Source organism: Arachis hypogaea, chromosome 13 (genome assembly GCF_003086295.3).
Source record: "Arachis hypogaea cultivar Tifrunner chromosome 13, arahy.Tifrunner.gnm2.J5K5, whole genome shotgun sequence".
Classification (NCBI taxonomy): Eukaryota; Viridiplantae; Streptophyta; class Magnoliopsida; order Fabales; family Fabaceae; genus Arachis; species Arachis hypogaea.
In genome coordinates this window covers 27775613-27793229 of record NC_092048.1, presented here as the reverse complement: position 1 = coordinate 27793229, position 17617 = coordinate 27775613, and the positions used below count along the sequence as shown (strand labels likewise).

Below are 17617 nucleotides of genomic sequence, written 5' to 3'. Positions count from 1 at the left end.
TTTCGGTGTTTTTTACTTAAAAATTGACCCAAAGATTAAATTTGGGTCTAATTAATTTAGATCAAATTTGATTAATTTTATTATGACTTGAGTTAGATTTGAAGTCTAAAAAATTAGTCTAATAAAGTTTGGATCACCCAAAGTTGGCTTGATTAACTCAAAAATTAAAAAAAAAATGTATTATAACATTTTTTTATTAATCAATTCATGTAATAATCTTTTATATAAAAAAATATATATAGTTTACAAATGTGATTAACACATCAACTCCACGAATATAACAAGTTCACAATCTTGACATAAAATTATAAAACAGTTGATGAATAGTAGCTACACTTCTATGAAATTTGGCATTATATTAAAGTTATTTGTATCCTTATATTTTATTGTTATTAGTTATTTTGAGATTCTAAATTATTACCAAGTTAGTGTTTTGTTGGCTGTTAATTTTGTTTTAATAGTCCTTTGGATTATTACCGCCTAATTTACTAATTTTAAAATTAGTGGTGATTATGTTTTAATTTTTGTTCGGTTATTACTTATTAGATATTTTTTATGTAAATGTTACAATTTTGGTATAAATTTTATGTAGACTTAATTTTTACCATATTTAGATTTGATGTTATTGTGACTCTAAAATAGTGAGATTATTTCTTTGGATTTAAGTCTAGATAAGAGTTTTAAAAATAAATTCAATTAATATTTAGAATTAGATCTAGGCTAAGACAAATTTAATTTTATCCGATTCATATACATTAAAATTTTAATGTGATTCAATTTCTATTGACTCAATCATAACGATTTAACAATAAGATTGAGATCATTTATATCGGAAAAGTATATCGAACCAACTCCTAATCAGCTAAGAATGGAACAATTTAATTAATTATAATTATATTAATAATTAATTTTAAATTTTTTAAATTCAAAATTTAAAAAATTTAAATTTAATTAAGTAAACATAATTAAAACCTATAAAAACATTCTTCTTCTCTCTCACATTAACCTATCCACTTCCAACAACCAGTCAACCACACACACAGACCTCTCTCTCACCGTCATGCCCTCTCCACCTCTGCCCTCATCCAAGACTCTGCAACTTCTCAAACTAAAAGTGACGCAGTAATGCATTGAGTTGTTGATGTTGCAATCCAAAGAGGGACTTGGTTTATTGAAGGAGAGCCCAGTTTTCAGTGATGAGATCATAGGAACCCATTTCAAGAACGTCATCGGTGGTTGGATTGTGTATGAAAATTCGGATGCCATGCATGTAAGCTTCTTTAGCTCTGTCACAGTCATAGAATTGAAGGTCTCCGTTGAGCCAGATGGAAGACCCCGAACCGAAGGCCTTTTCGAGTAGCGAAGAATATGAAGCTTCGCCCATAGGGAAGATGGTGTCAAAGAGATCACGTAAATATCCTTAAAATTGGTCTCTGCCTTGCACTTGGTTCAGTTTCAGGAATTGTTTAAGGAAGCAGTGGTAGAGTACGAATTGTCCTTGAACAATTACAGAAATATAAAAAAATATTTATTTAATAAAAAAAAACATCCTAATGCTTAACAAAAGAAATATCCAGTTATATTTTGGCAAAAATAATTAGATATCTATAAAATTTAAAAAAAAATATGAAATTCTTAAAAAAATAGAGACATTCACATTTGTAATACAAAAAAATTCGAAAAATATATAAAAGAATATTCATTCGGTATGAAAAAGAAACATTCTGATACTTAGTAGAAGAAACATCCATCTATATTAACTTATTTTTATTAAGATGAGTTTGGAGGTCCAACTTATTAAAAGGTTGGTAGGAGTTGGCTGAATCTCCTCTTAATTTTCTAGCAGAATTATTTATATACTAAAATCAATCTTTTTATATATATATATATATATATATATATATATATATATATATATATATATATATATATATTATTTAATTTTTTTAATATATATTTTATATTTTAATATATATTTTATATTAATGAATGATTTTAATAATTAATTTGGATGTATATAGCAACATGGTTATTGCTATAATTTTCTGCTGATAAACCAAGTTGAGGTAGGCAAATATCATATACGGATCAAATCATGCTTCAAACATCAATTGAATTATTAAAAAAAATAAAAAAAATTAAAATACTACTTATAGCTAGAAATGCATAAAAATTGGATTCTTTCAAAAGTAAAAATTAAGAAAGACAACAGACTTAAGCCTTACCTCTGGCAGGTATGAAAAATAATGATATTGCTTATTTTTGGAATTTCTATTGTTTCTTTTGCAACTATAAATAAACAACTCGAAAAGTAAAAAAAAAAATTATTATTTTCACTGTTAAAAAGTTTTGTAATAGCGAATAATTTTAGCGGCTAATAAAATTGTTTGTTATTAGTCATCAATTTTGTGATTGAGTAAAATTTTTTAGCATAAAAAAAATTGGTTATTAAATCGATAGTTAAATTTTAATTAGTAAAATTGATTAATGACTACCTAATTGTTGTGATATATATAGAAATTAGTAACCAATTGTGTTGGGTTTTTCTCTCCTTTGTGAGGTTCAAGTCCAACATTTTGAGGGTGTCTCTTGCACCTATTGTGCCACAACCCTAGTTCAGATTTTTGGGGGTCATTGAGAGTAAGAGAGAGTAGCCACCAAGGGAGAGAGAAGGGAAAAACAGAATTTCCGTTTTTGCCCAAAGCAGTAAATTTCAAATGTCAGTTTCTCAGTTGTTCACCGTTGGATCGGCTTGAAATTTAAACTGCATGTTCTTATCATCTTGTTCTTTATTCTGGTCGGTGGAGATGTTGATTGGAGATTTGCAGTGAGAGAAATTGGCTTCGCAAGAGAGAAATTAGGTTTCCCATTTTTACACAGAGCAGCAATTTTGGAACGGCAGTTTCTCATTCTTTCACCGTTGGATCGACGTGAAATTTAAACTGTAGATTCTTCACATCTTGTTCTTCATTTTGGACGGTGGAGATTTTAATTGGAGGTCTGCAGAGGGAGAAATTGGCTTCGACAGTAGCTCTGTTTTTTGGGTATATTTCATCTTCTTGCTTTTCATTTGTGAGCTTTGGTGCTTTGATGTTTTGGTTGGTTATATGCACATTTTTGTGCTTTGTTTGAGACTCTCTTGTACCTCATTTGATTATAGTGGAGCTATTTCATTGGTCTGGACGACTCGTGGTTTTTACCTCTCACATTGAGGGGGTTTTCCACGTTAAAATCTCGGTGTGTTCGTATTATTGCTTTACTTGCTATATTTGCTTGTTATAGTTGCTGCCATATTGTGTTGTGAGTGCTTCCATATTGTTCTTGTGTTGGACATTTGTGTCGTTTCCGCTGCTAGGCTCTTTCATACTGGTATCAGAGCCTGGTTGGTATTTTTCTGGGCTTGTGAGTTTGTGAACAATGGAAGCTAATACTAATACTAGTAGGATGATCACTCTTAATGGTCCTAATTATGATTTGTGGAAGTCAAAAATGGAAGATTTGCTTTATGTCAAGAATTTTCATCAACCAGTTTTTGGTACAGAGAAGCCTAATGATAAATCTGATGATGATTGGACTTTGTTGCATAGACAAGTCTGTGGATATATTAGGCAGTGGGTTGACGATAATGTGTTGAACCATATTATTGGAGAGACACATGCTCGGACTCTTTGGGTTAAGCTTGAACAGTTGTATGCTCGAAAAACTGGGAATAACAAGATGTTTTTGATCAAGCAGTTGTTGGCTTTGAAGTATACAGATGGGACATCAATGACAGATCACTTGAATAATTTCCAAGGAATTATGAATCAGTTATCTTCCATGGGTATCAAGTTTGATGAAGAGGTTCAAGGATTGTTACTTCTTGGCTCCTTACCAGACTCGTGGGAAATTCTCAGAATGTCATTGTCCAATTCTGCTCCTGATGGTGTAATCTCTATGGATCTTGCCAAGAGCAGTGTTTTGAATGAAGAGATGAGAAGAAAGTCACAAGGTACATCGACTACACATTCAGATGTTCTTGTTTCTGAGTCTAGGGGGAGAAGCAAAAGTCGAGGTCCTAAAGGTAGAGATCAAAGCAGAAGCAAGTCTCGAGGAAAGTATAAGAATATTGAGTGTCATCATTGTGGTCAAAAGGGACATGTGAAGAAATTTTGTTGGCAGCTAAAGAAGGAGAAAGCCAAGGCAAGTAAAGACAAGAGCACAAATAAAGATGATGGTAGCAAGGAAGACAAGGTTAATGTAACTCATGATGATTTTCTTGTTGTTGAGGAGTTTGAATCTGTTAACCTTGTTGATAATAGCACTAGTTGGGTGATTGATAGCGGTGCTTCTATTCATGTTACATCTAGGAGGGATTTGTTTACGTCCTATACTCCTGGTGATTTTGGTGATGTAAAAATGGCTCATCAAGGTGTTGCAAAATGTGCCGGTGTTGGACAGGTTTGCTTGGAAACCTCCAACGGTACCAAGTTGACTTTGAAGCGTGTGAAGCATGTTCCAGATATTCAGTTGAACTTACTTTCTGTTGGTAAGTTGTGTGATGAAGACTTGGATAGCTCATTCTCTCGTGATAGTTGGAAGCTCACCAAGGGTTCCATGGTTGTTGCTAGAGGTACTCGACACTCCACTCTTTATTTAACTCAAGCAAAGATTGTGAAAGATGTTGTTAATGCTGCTGAGTTTGTTGATGAAACTGATTTATGGCATAAGAGATTATGTCATATGAGTGAGAAGGGCATGAATATGTTATCCAAGAGAAATCTTTTATCTGGTTGTAAGGTTGCTTTGCAAAAGTGCAACCATTGCTTTGCTGGGAAACAAAACAGGGTTTCTTTCAAGAGCCACCCACCTTCAAGGAAGTCAGAGATATTTGACTTGGTGCATTCTGATGTATGTGGGCCAATGAAGACAAGAACACTTGGAGGGTCTATCTATTTTGTAACCTTTATTGATGATCATTCTAGGAAATTATGGGTTTACACTTTGAAGACCAAAGATCAAGTTTTGAATGTGTTCAAGCAATTTCAAGCTTCTGTTGAAAGAGAAACTGGGAAGAAGTTGAAATGCATTCGTACTGACAATGGTGGTGAGTACTCAGGTCCATTTGATGCTTATTGTAAAGAGCATGGTATAAGACATCAGAAGACTCCTCCGAAGACTCCTCAGTTGAATGGCTTGGCTGAAAGGATGAACAGAACATTGGTTGAAAGAGTTAGGTGCTTATTGTCACAGTCTAGATTGGCAAAATCCTTTTGGGGTGAAGCTTTGAGCACTGTTGTTCATGTCTTGAACCGAACACCATGTGTTCCCTTGCAATTTGAAGTGCCAGAGAAGGTATGGTCAGGTAAAGATGTTTCTTATGATCATTTAAGAGTCTTTGGATGTAAAGCTTTTGTTCATATTCCTAAAGATGAGAGATCTAAGCTTGATGTAAAGACTAGGCAGTGTATTTTTATTGGCTATGGCATGGATGAGTTTGGTTACAGGTTTTATGATCCTGTTAACAAGAAGGTGATTCGGAGTAGAGATGTTGTCTTTGTTGAAGACCAAACATTGAAGGATGCTGATAATGCGGAAAAGCCAATGGTTCAGCCTAGTGATGATTTTTCTGACTTGGATATTACTCCCTCTATGCCTATGGTAGAAGATGGTAGAGTTGAAGTTCAAAATAATGAGCATGATACAAGTGCAGGTGAAGATGGAACAGTTGATCCAATACTTGATGAAGTTGGTGATGATGATCAAGATGAAGAACCAGCTTTAGAAATTCCTGCAAATGCACTTAGAAGGTCTACAAGAGAGAGAAAGCCTTCGTCAAGGTATTCTCCACATGAATTTGTTTTGTTGACTGATGGGAGAGAACCTGAATGCTTTGGAGAGGCTGTTGAAGATGAAAGCAAAGCTCAATGGCTTGAAGCTATGCAAGAAGAAATGAAGTCCTTGCTTGAGAATGATACCTATGAGTTGGTGAAGCTACCGAAGGGTATGCGAGTTTTGAAGAACAAATGGGTATTCAGAATCAAGAATGAAGAACACAATTCTAAGCCTCGGTATAAAGCTAGATTGGTTGTTAGAGGCTTTAGCCAGAGAAAAGGTGTTGATTATGAGGAGATCTTTTCTCCTGTTGTGAGGATGTCATCCATTTGTGCTGTGCTTGGATTAGCAGCGTCTCTTGATTTGGAGATTGAGCAAATGGATGTGAAGACAGCTTTTCTTCATGGTGATTTAGACAAGGAGATCTACATGGAGCAACCGGAGGGCTTTGTTGTTAAAGGAAAGGAAGATTTTGTGTGCAAGCTTAAGAAGAGTCTTTATGGGTTGAAGCAAGCTCCAAGACAGTGGTACAAGAAGTTTGAATCTGTTATGGGGAAGCATGGTTACCATAAGACAACTTCAGATCATTGTGTATTTGTGCAAAAATTTTCTGATGATGATTTTATCATTCTTTTGCTTTATGTGGATGATATTTTGATTGTGGGCAAGAATGCTTTGAGGATTAATGAGTTGAAGAAACAGTTGAGTAAGTTCTTTGCTATGAAGGACTTGGGTCCTGCCAAACAAATTTTGGGCATGACTATTACTCGTTATAGAGATTCCAAGAAGCTTTATTTGTCACAGGAGAAGTACATAAAGAAGGTGCTTCAAAGGTTTGGCGTGAATGATGCCAAATGTGTTGCTATTTCTTTTGCTCCTCATTTTAAGTTGAGTACCAAGCAGTGTCCAACCACTGATGAGGAGAAACAAGCAATGGATGAAATTCCTTATGCCTCAGCTGTTGGAAGCTTGATGTATGCTATGGTGTGTACTAGACCAGACATTGCTCATGCAGTTGGTACTGTGAGTCGTTTTCTCTCTAATCCAGGTAAAGAACATTGGAATGCTGTTAAATGGATTATGAGATATCTCAAAGGTACAACTAACTTGAGTTTGAGTTTTGGTGGTGAGAAACCTTTGCTAGTTGGCTTTACTGATGCAGACATGGCAGGAGATATTGATTCTCGAAAGTCTACTTCAGGTTATTTGGTCAAGTTTGCAGGGGGAGCTATTTCATGGCAGTCAAGGCTACAAAAGTGTGTTGCACTTTCTACCACAGAGGCAGAGTTTATTGCAGCAACTGAAGCATGTAAAGAATTGTTGTGGATGAAGAAGTTTCTTGCAGCACTTGGTTTCAAGCAAGACCGTTATGTGTTGTTGTGTGATAGCCAAAGTGCTATTCATCTTGCCAAGAATTCTACTTTTCATCCAATATCTAAACATATTGATGTTAGGTATCACTGGATACGGGATGTGTTAGATTCAAAGTTGTTGGAACTTGAGAAAGTTCACACTGATGACAATGGTGCTGATATGATGACAAAAGCATTGTCAAGAGAAAAGTTTGAAACATGTTGTTTGATCGCCGGAATGGCGAGAGCCTCCACCTAGTCGAGAAGGGGGAGATTTGTTGGGTTTTTCTCTCCTTTGTGAGGCCCAAGCCCAACATTTTGAGGGTGTCTCTTGCACCCATTGTGCCACAACCCTAGTTCAGATTTTTGGGGGGTCATTGAGAGTAAGAGAGAGTAGCCACCAAGGGAGAGAGAAGGGGAAAAACAGAATTTCCGTTTTTGCCCAAAGCAGTAAATTTCAAATGTCAGTTTCTCAGTTGTTCACCGTTGGATCGGCTTGAAATTTAAACTGCATATTCTTATAATCTTGTTCTTCATTCTGGTCGGTGGAGATGTTGATTGGAGATTTTCAGTGAGAGAAATTGGCTTCGCAAGAGAGAAATTAGGTTTCCCGTTTTTACACAGAGCAGCAATTTTGGAACGGCAGTTTCTCATTCTTTCACCGTTGGATCGACGTGAAATTTAAACTGTAGATTCTTCACATCTTGTTCTTCATTTTGGACGGTGGAGATTTTAATTGGAGGTCTGCAGAGGAAGAAATTGGCTTCGACAGTAGCTCTGTTTTTTGAGTATATTTCATCTTCTTGCTTTTCATTTGTGAGCTTTGGTGCTTTGATGTTTTGGCTGGTTATATGCACATTTTTGTGCTTTGTTTGAGACTCTCTTGTACCTCATTTGATTATAGTGGAGCTATTTCATTGGTCTGGACGACTCGTGGTTTTTACCTCTCACATTGAGGGGGTTTTCCACGTTAAAATCTCGGTGTGTTCTTATTATTGCTTTACTTGCTATATTTGCTTGTTATAGTTGCTGCCATATTGTGTTGTGAGTGCTTCCATATTGTTCGTGTTGGACATTTGTGTCGTTTCCGCTGCTAGGCTCTTTCAAATTGAGCAAACGACGACAAAGCCAATGTAATTAATCGTTAAAATTAGACGCTATTTTTTAATTTAGCAACTGAATAGTAATCGAAATAAAAAATGTAATCTTCGAGATTTAGTAGTGGCTAAATTAGTTACTATTTTAATTTAACAACCGATTTTGTAACCAATATAAAAATAGACTGAAAAATGGTTGGTCATTAAAACACTAAATCAATCACTAAGAAATTGTCCACTAAATTAGTTGCTAAGGATTAAGATAGCGAATACTTATAAAATTCAAATTTTAAAGCAGTTGGTCGCAAAATTAATCATTATTTTTAATGTTTAACAATAAATAAATACTTAAACAAACTTAGTTGGTCACTAAATGATTGGTCACTTATTTAATCCTTAGCAATAGAATTAGCAACCAACTAAAAATAATATTTATTTTTCTATTTTTTTTATAGTTTATTATTTTATTTTATTTTATTTTTTAGTAATTTTTTAAAAAAATTATAAATAAACAAACAAATAAAAAATGAGAAAATATAGTAGTAGTAGTAGAAGTAATAGAAGAAGGAGAAAAAAGAGGATAAAAAAAATAGTAGTACTATAGTAGTAATTCGGTAATAGTAGTAATAGAAAGAGGAGGATAAGAGAAGGAGGCTTAAGATAGATCCCGTGAAGCCCTGTGTAATATAAACCAAAAGACATAGATAATTTATTAGACTTAATAAGATCACCATTTTAGTAAATGATGCCAAGAAAAGTAGTGACATTGATTCAGAAGAAGTTAAACAAACTCTTGAAATAGTAGAAGTTAACTTGAGTAAAACTAAAGGCAAGAGACAACTAATCGAGGCAAATCTATCTCTCCAATAAACAACTCTTTTCAAAATCTTAAAAGGTGCTGAGTTGGAATCCCATTCTAACTAAGGATTCTTGTGGTTCCGGAGGATCTAGTTATAGGAGAACCAGGAACGGAGAGCCCTCTTTTCGCTCGACTCTTTGGTCTTAAGAATACTAATTTTAAGAATGAGTGATTGTCCTTCTCCAACTCTTACTGTCCAACCTGAGAGCGGATAGCTAAACTACCAATATTTCTATTAATTTACTTTAAAAAATTAAGATAAAATTGAAACGATTTAAACTATAATGATTAAATTAGAACTTTGACAAATATATTAGTTATAAATAAAAAATACACTTTTTCAATAATAATAATAATAATCTTAAACTTTAAAAATTATAGCTATTAGATTTAGATTAGACCGGCCAATTCAATTAAAAATTGGAAGTCTAATTGATTGATCGATTCTCTTCGAATCCCTTGCAAAAATTATGTGGATCTACGGGTGGGCAAGCGCCCTACGCACACAAGAGAGATCTCTTTTGCAGAATTTGAATCTACAACCTATAATTTACTACAAAAATTGCTTTTTCACTAAATCAATGTTATCTTTTTTTTTTCTTCAAAGATATTAAGATGGTATATTACAAATCAAAAGTAAATTATAACTTGTCCCACTTAATAATGCATAAAGACTTGATAAGTAATAAAATTAGGGGTCTCCCAAACTGATTTATACAAAAAAAAAACAAAACTAATAGAAAAAAGAGAATAAAATTAGATAGGTCTTTGGTTCCTAATTCATCTTATCTTCGTGCAGCATAAGTGTTGTGCCTTCTATGGTAGAAATATTCTTCTTCATATGTGAATGCTTGAAATAGAATATCTCAAATCAAATCCTCTTTCCTTCAAAAATCAATGAATTTCTTGCTAGTCATACGCACTAGAGTAAGGGCTTGTTTGGGTGAACTTCTAAGAAAAGATCTTTTTTCGAGTTATCTTTTTTTAAAAGATCTTATGGAAAAATAAAAGTAATTTTATGTTTGGGTATCTCATGCAAAAAGATCTTTTTATCTATCAATTATGTTTGGATATAACAATATAAAAGTACTTTTTTGTTTATTTATTACATGAAAAACATTTTTTTAAAAAAAAAAAAATCTTTTAAAAAAAGATGTAAATTACAACTTCTCAAAAAAGATATTTTTCTGATTTTTCTAGTGCTTTTACTTTTACTACTCGAAATTTGCCAAACACGCTTTTATCAAAATAATGACACCCAAACAAGCACTAAATATACTATTTGTGCCATTCTTTTCTTTGCTTTCCCAATTTTACCGAGATTTTCAATTCAAGTGAGCCACCATTGCCATGGTTCCAGATTCTATTGTCTTAAGATTACACTTGCTACCGGCGACTTATTCCACACCTCCTGGATTTTTGGGCAAAAGAACAACGCGTGGAGGGTAGTTTTTGCTGTGACATAGCATTTGGGGCAGAGTTCGTTGACTTGGGGAAGGCGTTGGTGAAGTCAAAGACTGTTAATCCCTGGTGTATCATCTTTCAAATAAAAATTCTTATCTTCGGTGTGCATCTTAATCCCAAAATGTGTTTCCATAGCCCATTTTCTTTAAATCTCGAGTGCATCTGTGTTAGTGATTCTTGAAAAAATTGATAGTATTGGAAATAAGGAGTATGACCACAATCTAATCAATCATGTGTCAAATAATTTGTTATTATTATTATATTAAAATGTTAATATAATAAGGTCCTTGATTAAATTTAGAGATTTATCATTGTGATAGTGATCATAATATTGAGAGATAAATCTTTTATAATTTAATCTAAATCGTTCTTGGTTATAGGATTATTAAAAAGGACATTAATAATCCGGAAAGATCAAAATATATATATATATATATATATATATATATATATATATATATAATGGTCTTCATTGGATGAAGATTAATAGATCTCATTTATTAAATTATATATATAGATGGTGCATATAGAGATATGACCATTGAACTGACTCACTTTGAGAATTCCTAATGGTTATAATTACCGAATATTTGTCAATAGGATATTCTCAAGATGAACATAGTAATAAAGTTTCCTTTGACCTGCGACTGTCATAGTAATTAACAATGTATTTATTATACTTTGATTCCGGACACTTAATACCCTAGGGTGCTAGTTGAATGGATATTGTATATGATTTAAATACTTGTAGAATTAATGATTAGTCAATAAGAAATCCGTCAGCTCCCTGTGGCTGAGCTCCCTCGCACGCGTTCTTCCTCCTCTGTGCAGCACGGCGGCGCGACGGCAACTGGACTTGGTGGCAACGCGAGCTGGACGGATCTGGGCGGCGACTGGGTGGTGGCGCAGACGGCTCACCCTCTTTTCCTCTCCTCCTCCTCGGCGGTCCCCTTCCCGTTTTTCTTTCTTCTCTCTTTCTCTTTTCTATGTGTGTGTGTTTGCTGTTAGAAAGGAGGGGGCTGCAGCAGTTGTGGGTGTTTGGGGGGTTAGGGCTCAATTTGATAAAAGTTAGGGTTAGAGTTTGTGTATGGAATTGAAGATTTTGGAGTTAATTTGGGTTGGTGTTCATTTTTATCAATTTAGGATCTAGAGTATTAATTTGAAATCTAATTAAACTCATAAATTTACTTTTAGAAATATTACTTATTGTATCAAATTACTAATTATATTTCAATCAAATACCCAAATTAAAATTATAAGATAATGTAATTAATTTTTTTTATTCGTAAAACTTAAAGTATTAAATAATGAAAATATCAATTATTCAAAGTAAATCGTATAAAAGTTTTTGTTATTCCATAACTAATAATTTTGTAACTTAATATAGAAAATAATTCAATAATTATGAAATTAGATAAAATTCTAATTTGAATAGCCAAACCTCATTATTTTTGAATTTCTAAGACTTAAAATTGTAATTAAAAAAATAATTCATAATTATAGAGTTTGGATGAAAACCTTAATTTATTTCAAATCTAATTAATCAAAATTACCTTTGATTATTTTTAATAAAATAATTCTGAAATTAAAACTGTAATTAAATATATAATTTAAAATTAGTTCATAATAAGACTTTTCAAAAACTCTGGATCTTACACATTACATCTTCTTCTCGTTGTTTCTCTGTCCCTACCAGAATTGCATTATTAAACTGTGTAATTCATTTAGCAAACTCTCAGGCAGCATAAAATAGCTGAGAGTATAGATTAGAATAGATGTTTCAACTGCCTTAATTAAAATTTCTCTTCCACTAGTAGAAAGTAAATATCTTTTCCAATGTTTCAGCTTCTTTGTCACTTTATCTTTTACATAGGCAAAAGTTTCTCGCTTCGATCTATTAACTATAGATGGCAATCCCAAATATCGGTCCTGTGCTCCAACATTAGACACATTAATTGATCCTGCTAATTTTTTCTTAATGTGTTGATAAGTGTTTTTGCTGAAAAATACTGCTGACTTATGGAGATTAATGGCCTGGCCACTGACTAAACCGTATTCCTGAAGTATTCCAAGTAGGTTAGAATAATTTTGTGGAGTAGCTTTGCACAATAACAATGAATCGTCTATAAATAATAGATGATGAATTGTAGGACATCTACTATTCAACCGAAGTCCCTGAAATAGGTTATTCTGTTCTCCCTGGTGGAGCAGATAAGATAGACCTTCTGCACATAGAAGAAAAAGATAATGAGAGAGGGGGATCCCTTGACGAAGCCCTCTACTAGGTTCAAAAAAACCTATTGGTGTATTATCCACAATAACATAATAAGTGATCATAGTGACACGTTCCTTCATCCACTCTATCCACCTTTCGCAAAAGCCAAATTTTTTCGTCATGCTCCATACAAATCTCTATTCCACCTGATCATAGGTTTTACTCATGTCTATTTTCAATGCCATATCACATCCTCTATAAGCCTTATTTTTTAAAAAATATATGTACTTATGAACTATTAAAATGTTATCACTAATGAGTCTATTCCGAATGAAGGCACTTTGATTTTCACTAATAATTCTATTTATTAAAGGTTGAAGTCTGTGAACCAATACCTTAAATATGATTTTGTAGAAAACTGTGCTAATCTATATGTTAATTATTGTATATATTCTTTTAAGTCAGAAATTATCATCGTATTTATTTAATTTTAATTTTACTTTTATATTAATTTTTGAAATAAATTATATTTTTTAATTGTATATAATTATTAAAAAATAAAATATTTTTATTAATTATAAAATATCTTTTTATTTATAATTATATGATATTTATTAATATTATTTTTAATAAAAAATTACAAATATAATGAATATAAATTGATTAATAAATTATTTAAATTTAAAAATACTAATTAAATAAATATAAAAATTAAATTACTTATTGAGAATAAAAATTTTTATGTTATTAGTTAGTTATTATCGAATTAAATAGATCAACCAATAATCCGTTAATCCAATATCTTTATCGGGTGACTCGATTCTCAAAACTGTGTTGGAAACTTAGAACGGTACATGGATTTAGATTACCATGACCTTTAGTCAGCAAGAGCCAAGTAGTACACGGGAATCCCACCCAGCCAGCTAGCAAAAGCCAGCACTAGCACCCTGGTTCAGTGGTCCCTCCGTCCCTGGAACTTTCTAATTCTATAACCATCATTCGCACGCCCATACGTGTATTTCTTTAGTCGGCGGGCGTTCTCATCCTCGAATCGTCAAATCATATCACAACTCTTTTTCGTCTTTCCCTCTCATTCTTTAACTTCCGTTAAAATTCCACAAACCACCCTCTTCGAAACAAGAAAAGAAGTAACAAGTCCAGAACCAGAACCAGAACCGTTACCGTTTATACTACCAGACTACTCTTCCGTGGAATTTCAAACTTCAAAGCTCAGAAGTCAGAACACCAACACAAACACACATACACACACTATTCAAAAAGTTAATATCCCTTTTTCTTTTCCCTCTCTATAAATATCCCTTCTTTCGAATCTGCCACGCTTGTTCTTATTCCCCATGTTACCATTTGTCTCCTATAAACCATAGTCACGCAAATTTAAGAATATATATACTGATATTTATTTATTGCTATAATGAATGGGAATGGAAATTGAAATTCAGCAAAGTTGAGCTTCCCACGCGTTTTCTGCTCTAACCCACCGAACACAGTCCAAATCTTTTCAATGGTGGGCGTTGAATGTAGCTAGTCTCTGAATTATTTCTTGCCCAGTCATTTTACTTGAGGTTCTCTCTCTCCCTCTCTCTGTTTTTCTTTTTAAGAATGTTGATTTCGGTAGAATGCAACATAAAGAAAGAAATTTTCTTTTAGGATATGATATATAATATAACTTTGCATGCGCCTTTTATATTAAGTAAAATCCTGTAAGGCTTTAACATTCTTTATGCTCTTAACTGCAAAACAATGGTCTGAGTTTAAACTTTTGCTACCTTAATTTTTGTAATTCGTGGTCGTTAAATTAAGGCCCGAGATTCCTTGGTTTGGTATGAAAATTATAATTTATAGAAATGGTCTTCCATGCTGTTTTCAGTTTTCACGGAACAAGCCAGCAACAATATTAAGTGATTGTGATAGACTTTTAATTTTTGTTGACATGGTTTAAGCATAGTCTGCATAGACCTCGTTTTCAAACTGAAGATTTGGGACCAGAATGAGGAATTATAACTTACTTGGTATTGTTAGTTGGAGCTGTTTGTGAACTTGTTAATTTCGGTCTACAATGGTTTAAGCATAGTCTGAATGATTGATAGTGAGAATACAATCACTTTCCCCATCATCTTTTAGCTTTTAATTATGTTAGTTTCGCTTATCAAATATAGCATTAGTTTGTTCTTTCTGATTGCTGAATCAGTTATTCCAAATTTATGTTTTACATTTACACAATCTAGAGGGATAGAGGAATTGTGATGAATTCAATTTCTGAAATTTTCAACAGCTTTGGCTGAGTTGTTTTCATTGGGTTGGACTTTCTAGTTTATGCTTACTTTATCTGTTTCTTGCATGTGTTTGCATTTACATAGTTGTGGTCCTTGTGATTGTTCTGTAATGAAAATATTCATGGTAGCTCCCCATTTTTCCAGGTTTATCTGCTGATTTTGAAAGGTTACAGTTACAATTCCAAAGCAAATATTAAGTAGAAGCTTACCAAGATTGCAGTTTTTTTATTTCCTAGAGGTTGGTAGATATAGCGAAGGTTATGCCGTCGTTATAGCATGGATTCATCACATCTTCTCGGTTTCAGTGTGACTAATTCTAGCTTACTCAGCAAATCATCTTTTCCAACTACACCTCCGTTATCCCACCTGCTACTTGGACCTTTGAATGAAGTAGTAAACTCACCTAATTTGGCTCTTTCTACTCACTTCAACTCTGATACTGATTCTGCATTGAATGATAGTCAGCAGTTAGTTGAAGTTACGCGTGCAGAGAAACGTCACAAATCAATGGAGGAAGCGTCGCTACAAAGCATTCCGTCGAGCACTTTGAAACAATTGCTCATTTTATGCGCCAAAGCAATGTCTGAAAACAACATGAAAGATTTTGATCAATTGATAGACAAGGCTAGAAGTGCTGTGTCTATCAGCGGGGAGCCAATTCAGCGGCTCGGTGCTTATTTAGTGGAAGGGCTTGTTGCAAGGAAGGAGAAATCGGGTAACAACATCTATCATGCTCTTAGGTGCAAGCAGCCTGCAGGTACAGAGTTACTATCATACATGCAGATGTTATATGAAATTTGTCCATACTTCAAGTTTGGTTACATGGCTGCCAATGGAGCTATTGCTGAAGCATGCCGAAATGAGGACCGAATTCACATAATAGATTTTCAGATTGCACAGGGAACTCAATGGACGACTCTCCTTCAAGCTCTTGCAGCAAGGCCTAGTGGGGCTCCACATGTGCGGATCACCGGGATTGATGATCCTGTTTCTAAATATGCTCGAGGAGAAGAATTGGAGGCAGTTGGCGAAAGTTTGTCGAAAATATCTAAGAAATTTGACATTGAGGTTGAGTTTCATGGAATTCCTGTCTTTGCCCCAGATGTAACCAGGGATATGCTTGATGTCCGGCCTGGAGAGGCCTTGGTCGTTAACTTTCCTCTTCAACTCCATCATACGGCCGATGAGAGTGTCGATGTGACTAATCCAAGGGACGGACTTCTGAGATTGGTTAAGTCTCTTTCTCCTAAGGTAACCACATTGGTGGAGCAGGAATCGAACACAAACACGACGCATTTCTTCAACAGGTTCATAGAAACACTTGATTACTACTTGGCCATGTTCGAGTCCATCAATGTTGCTCTCCCAAGAACGAGCAAGGAGCGGATCAACGTGGAACAACATTGTTTAGCTCGAGATATCGTGAACATTGTTTCTTGTGAAGGGAAGGAAAGGGTGGAGCGGCATGAACTGTTTGGTAAGTGGAGGTCTAGGTTCACAATGGCAGGTTTTGTGCAATATCCTTTGAGCTCTTATGTGAATTCCATTATAAGAAACCTCTTGAATCGCTATTCTGAGAATTATAGTCTAGTGGAGAAGGATGGAGCCATGCTGTTGGCATGGAAGAACAGAAATTTGATATCAGCTTCAGCCTGGTATTAATAGACATCCAGATAGAAAATAATGTAGTGGTAGAAAAATCATGGTGATAGTGATAGGATAGTAAAACGCATAAGGCTTGAGGTTATTATTGCTGACCAAGGTTTGTGTAGATTTACACTTCCATATGCTCTTCTCAGTGTTTCATACGTTATTTGTTAGATTTGTGTATTCTTATTTTCTAGTCATGCAGTATACTAATTCTCTTGTAACATGTTTTAGCATGCGTGTATAGTTTTTGGTCTACGAATGTTAAGCTTGTGTCTGAACTTTGGTCCTTGGCTTCTTGTGCAATTTATACGAACTCAGAAATTTTGAACTCCCTCAATACTGTGTCCTTATGAAAAAGGCATAATCTTATTGTGAGCATGAAGCCGTGAAGACAAAAAGCCAAAGAATGACAAAAGGCAAGTGGGATAGGTTTTAGAAAAAGTCATTTTCACAAAGTTTAATTGAGTATTTGTTTCGAAAGTATGTGTTGAGTTGGGTTCATACGATTCTGGTTTCTCTAATTTTGGCTTAACACATAGTGGTGATTTATGCTTGGTTTGAGTTTAGGAGTTAAGAGTTTGGTTTGAATTTTTGGGTAGAGAATGAATTGAGTTAAATTCTAAAGTAGTCCTGAGTTTTGTAAAAAAAAATTTAATTTCTAATAATTATCTACATAAATTAATTTTAAAATGGGATTGAATTTATTGCAATTTACCAAAATGAAATTTAAAAATGAAAAAGTGGATATGGAATCTCTGTTTTTTGCAAATTTATATATTATTAACTTTTATTTCTATGTATGTATGTGATTAGAATTTTTAAAGTGCGCATGTAGAAGCTTTCCTAATTAATTGAAATTAATCTTGTTTATA

At 33.8% G+C, this 17617-nt stretch overlaps 1 protein-coding gene across 3 annotated transcripts; it reads left to right on the top strand.

Moving 5' to 3' along the window:
* The first annotated feature begins 13645 nt into the window (after window positions 1-13645).
* LOC112737838 (chitin-inducible gibberellin-responsive protein 1) lies at window positions 13646-17082 on the top strand. 3 transcript variants are annotated; one of them, XM_025787968.3, is made up of 2 exons: window positions 13646-14384; window positions 15240-17082. In XM_025787968.3, exon 2 carries the CDS (start codon window positions 15372-15374, stop codon window positions 16755-16757), a length of 1386 nt encoding a protein of 461 aa, XP_025643753.1. In that variant the 5' UTR covers window positions 13646-14384; window positions 15240-15371; the 3' UTR covers window positions 16758-17082. The 3 variants fall into 3 exon arrangements, with proteins under 3 accessions (XP_025643753.1, XP_025643754.1, XP_025643755.1); XM_025787969.3 differs by lacking the exon at window positions 13646-14384 and adding an exon at window positions 14418-14522; XM_025787970.2 differs by lacking the exon at window positions 13646-14384 and adding an exon at window positions 14534-14831.
* The last annotated feature ends 535 nt before the right edge of the window (window positions 17083-17617 follow it).

What these genes read in the sequence shown, in the direction of transcription:
- LOC112737838 (XM_025787968.3), top strand. Translation starts at nt 15,372, where the DNA reads ATGGATTCATCACATCTTCTCGGTTTCAGTGTGACTAATTCTAGCTTA.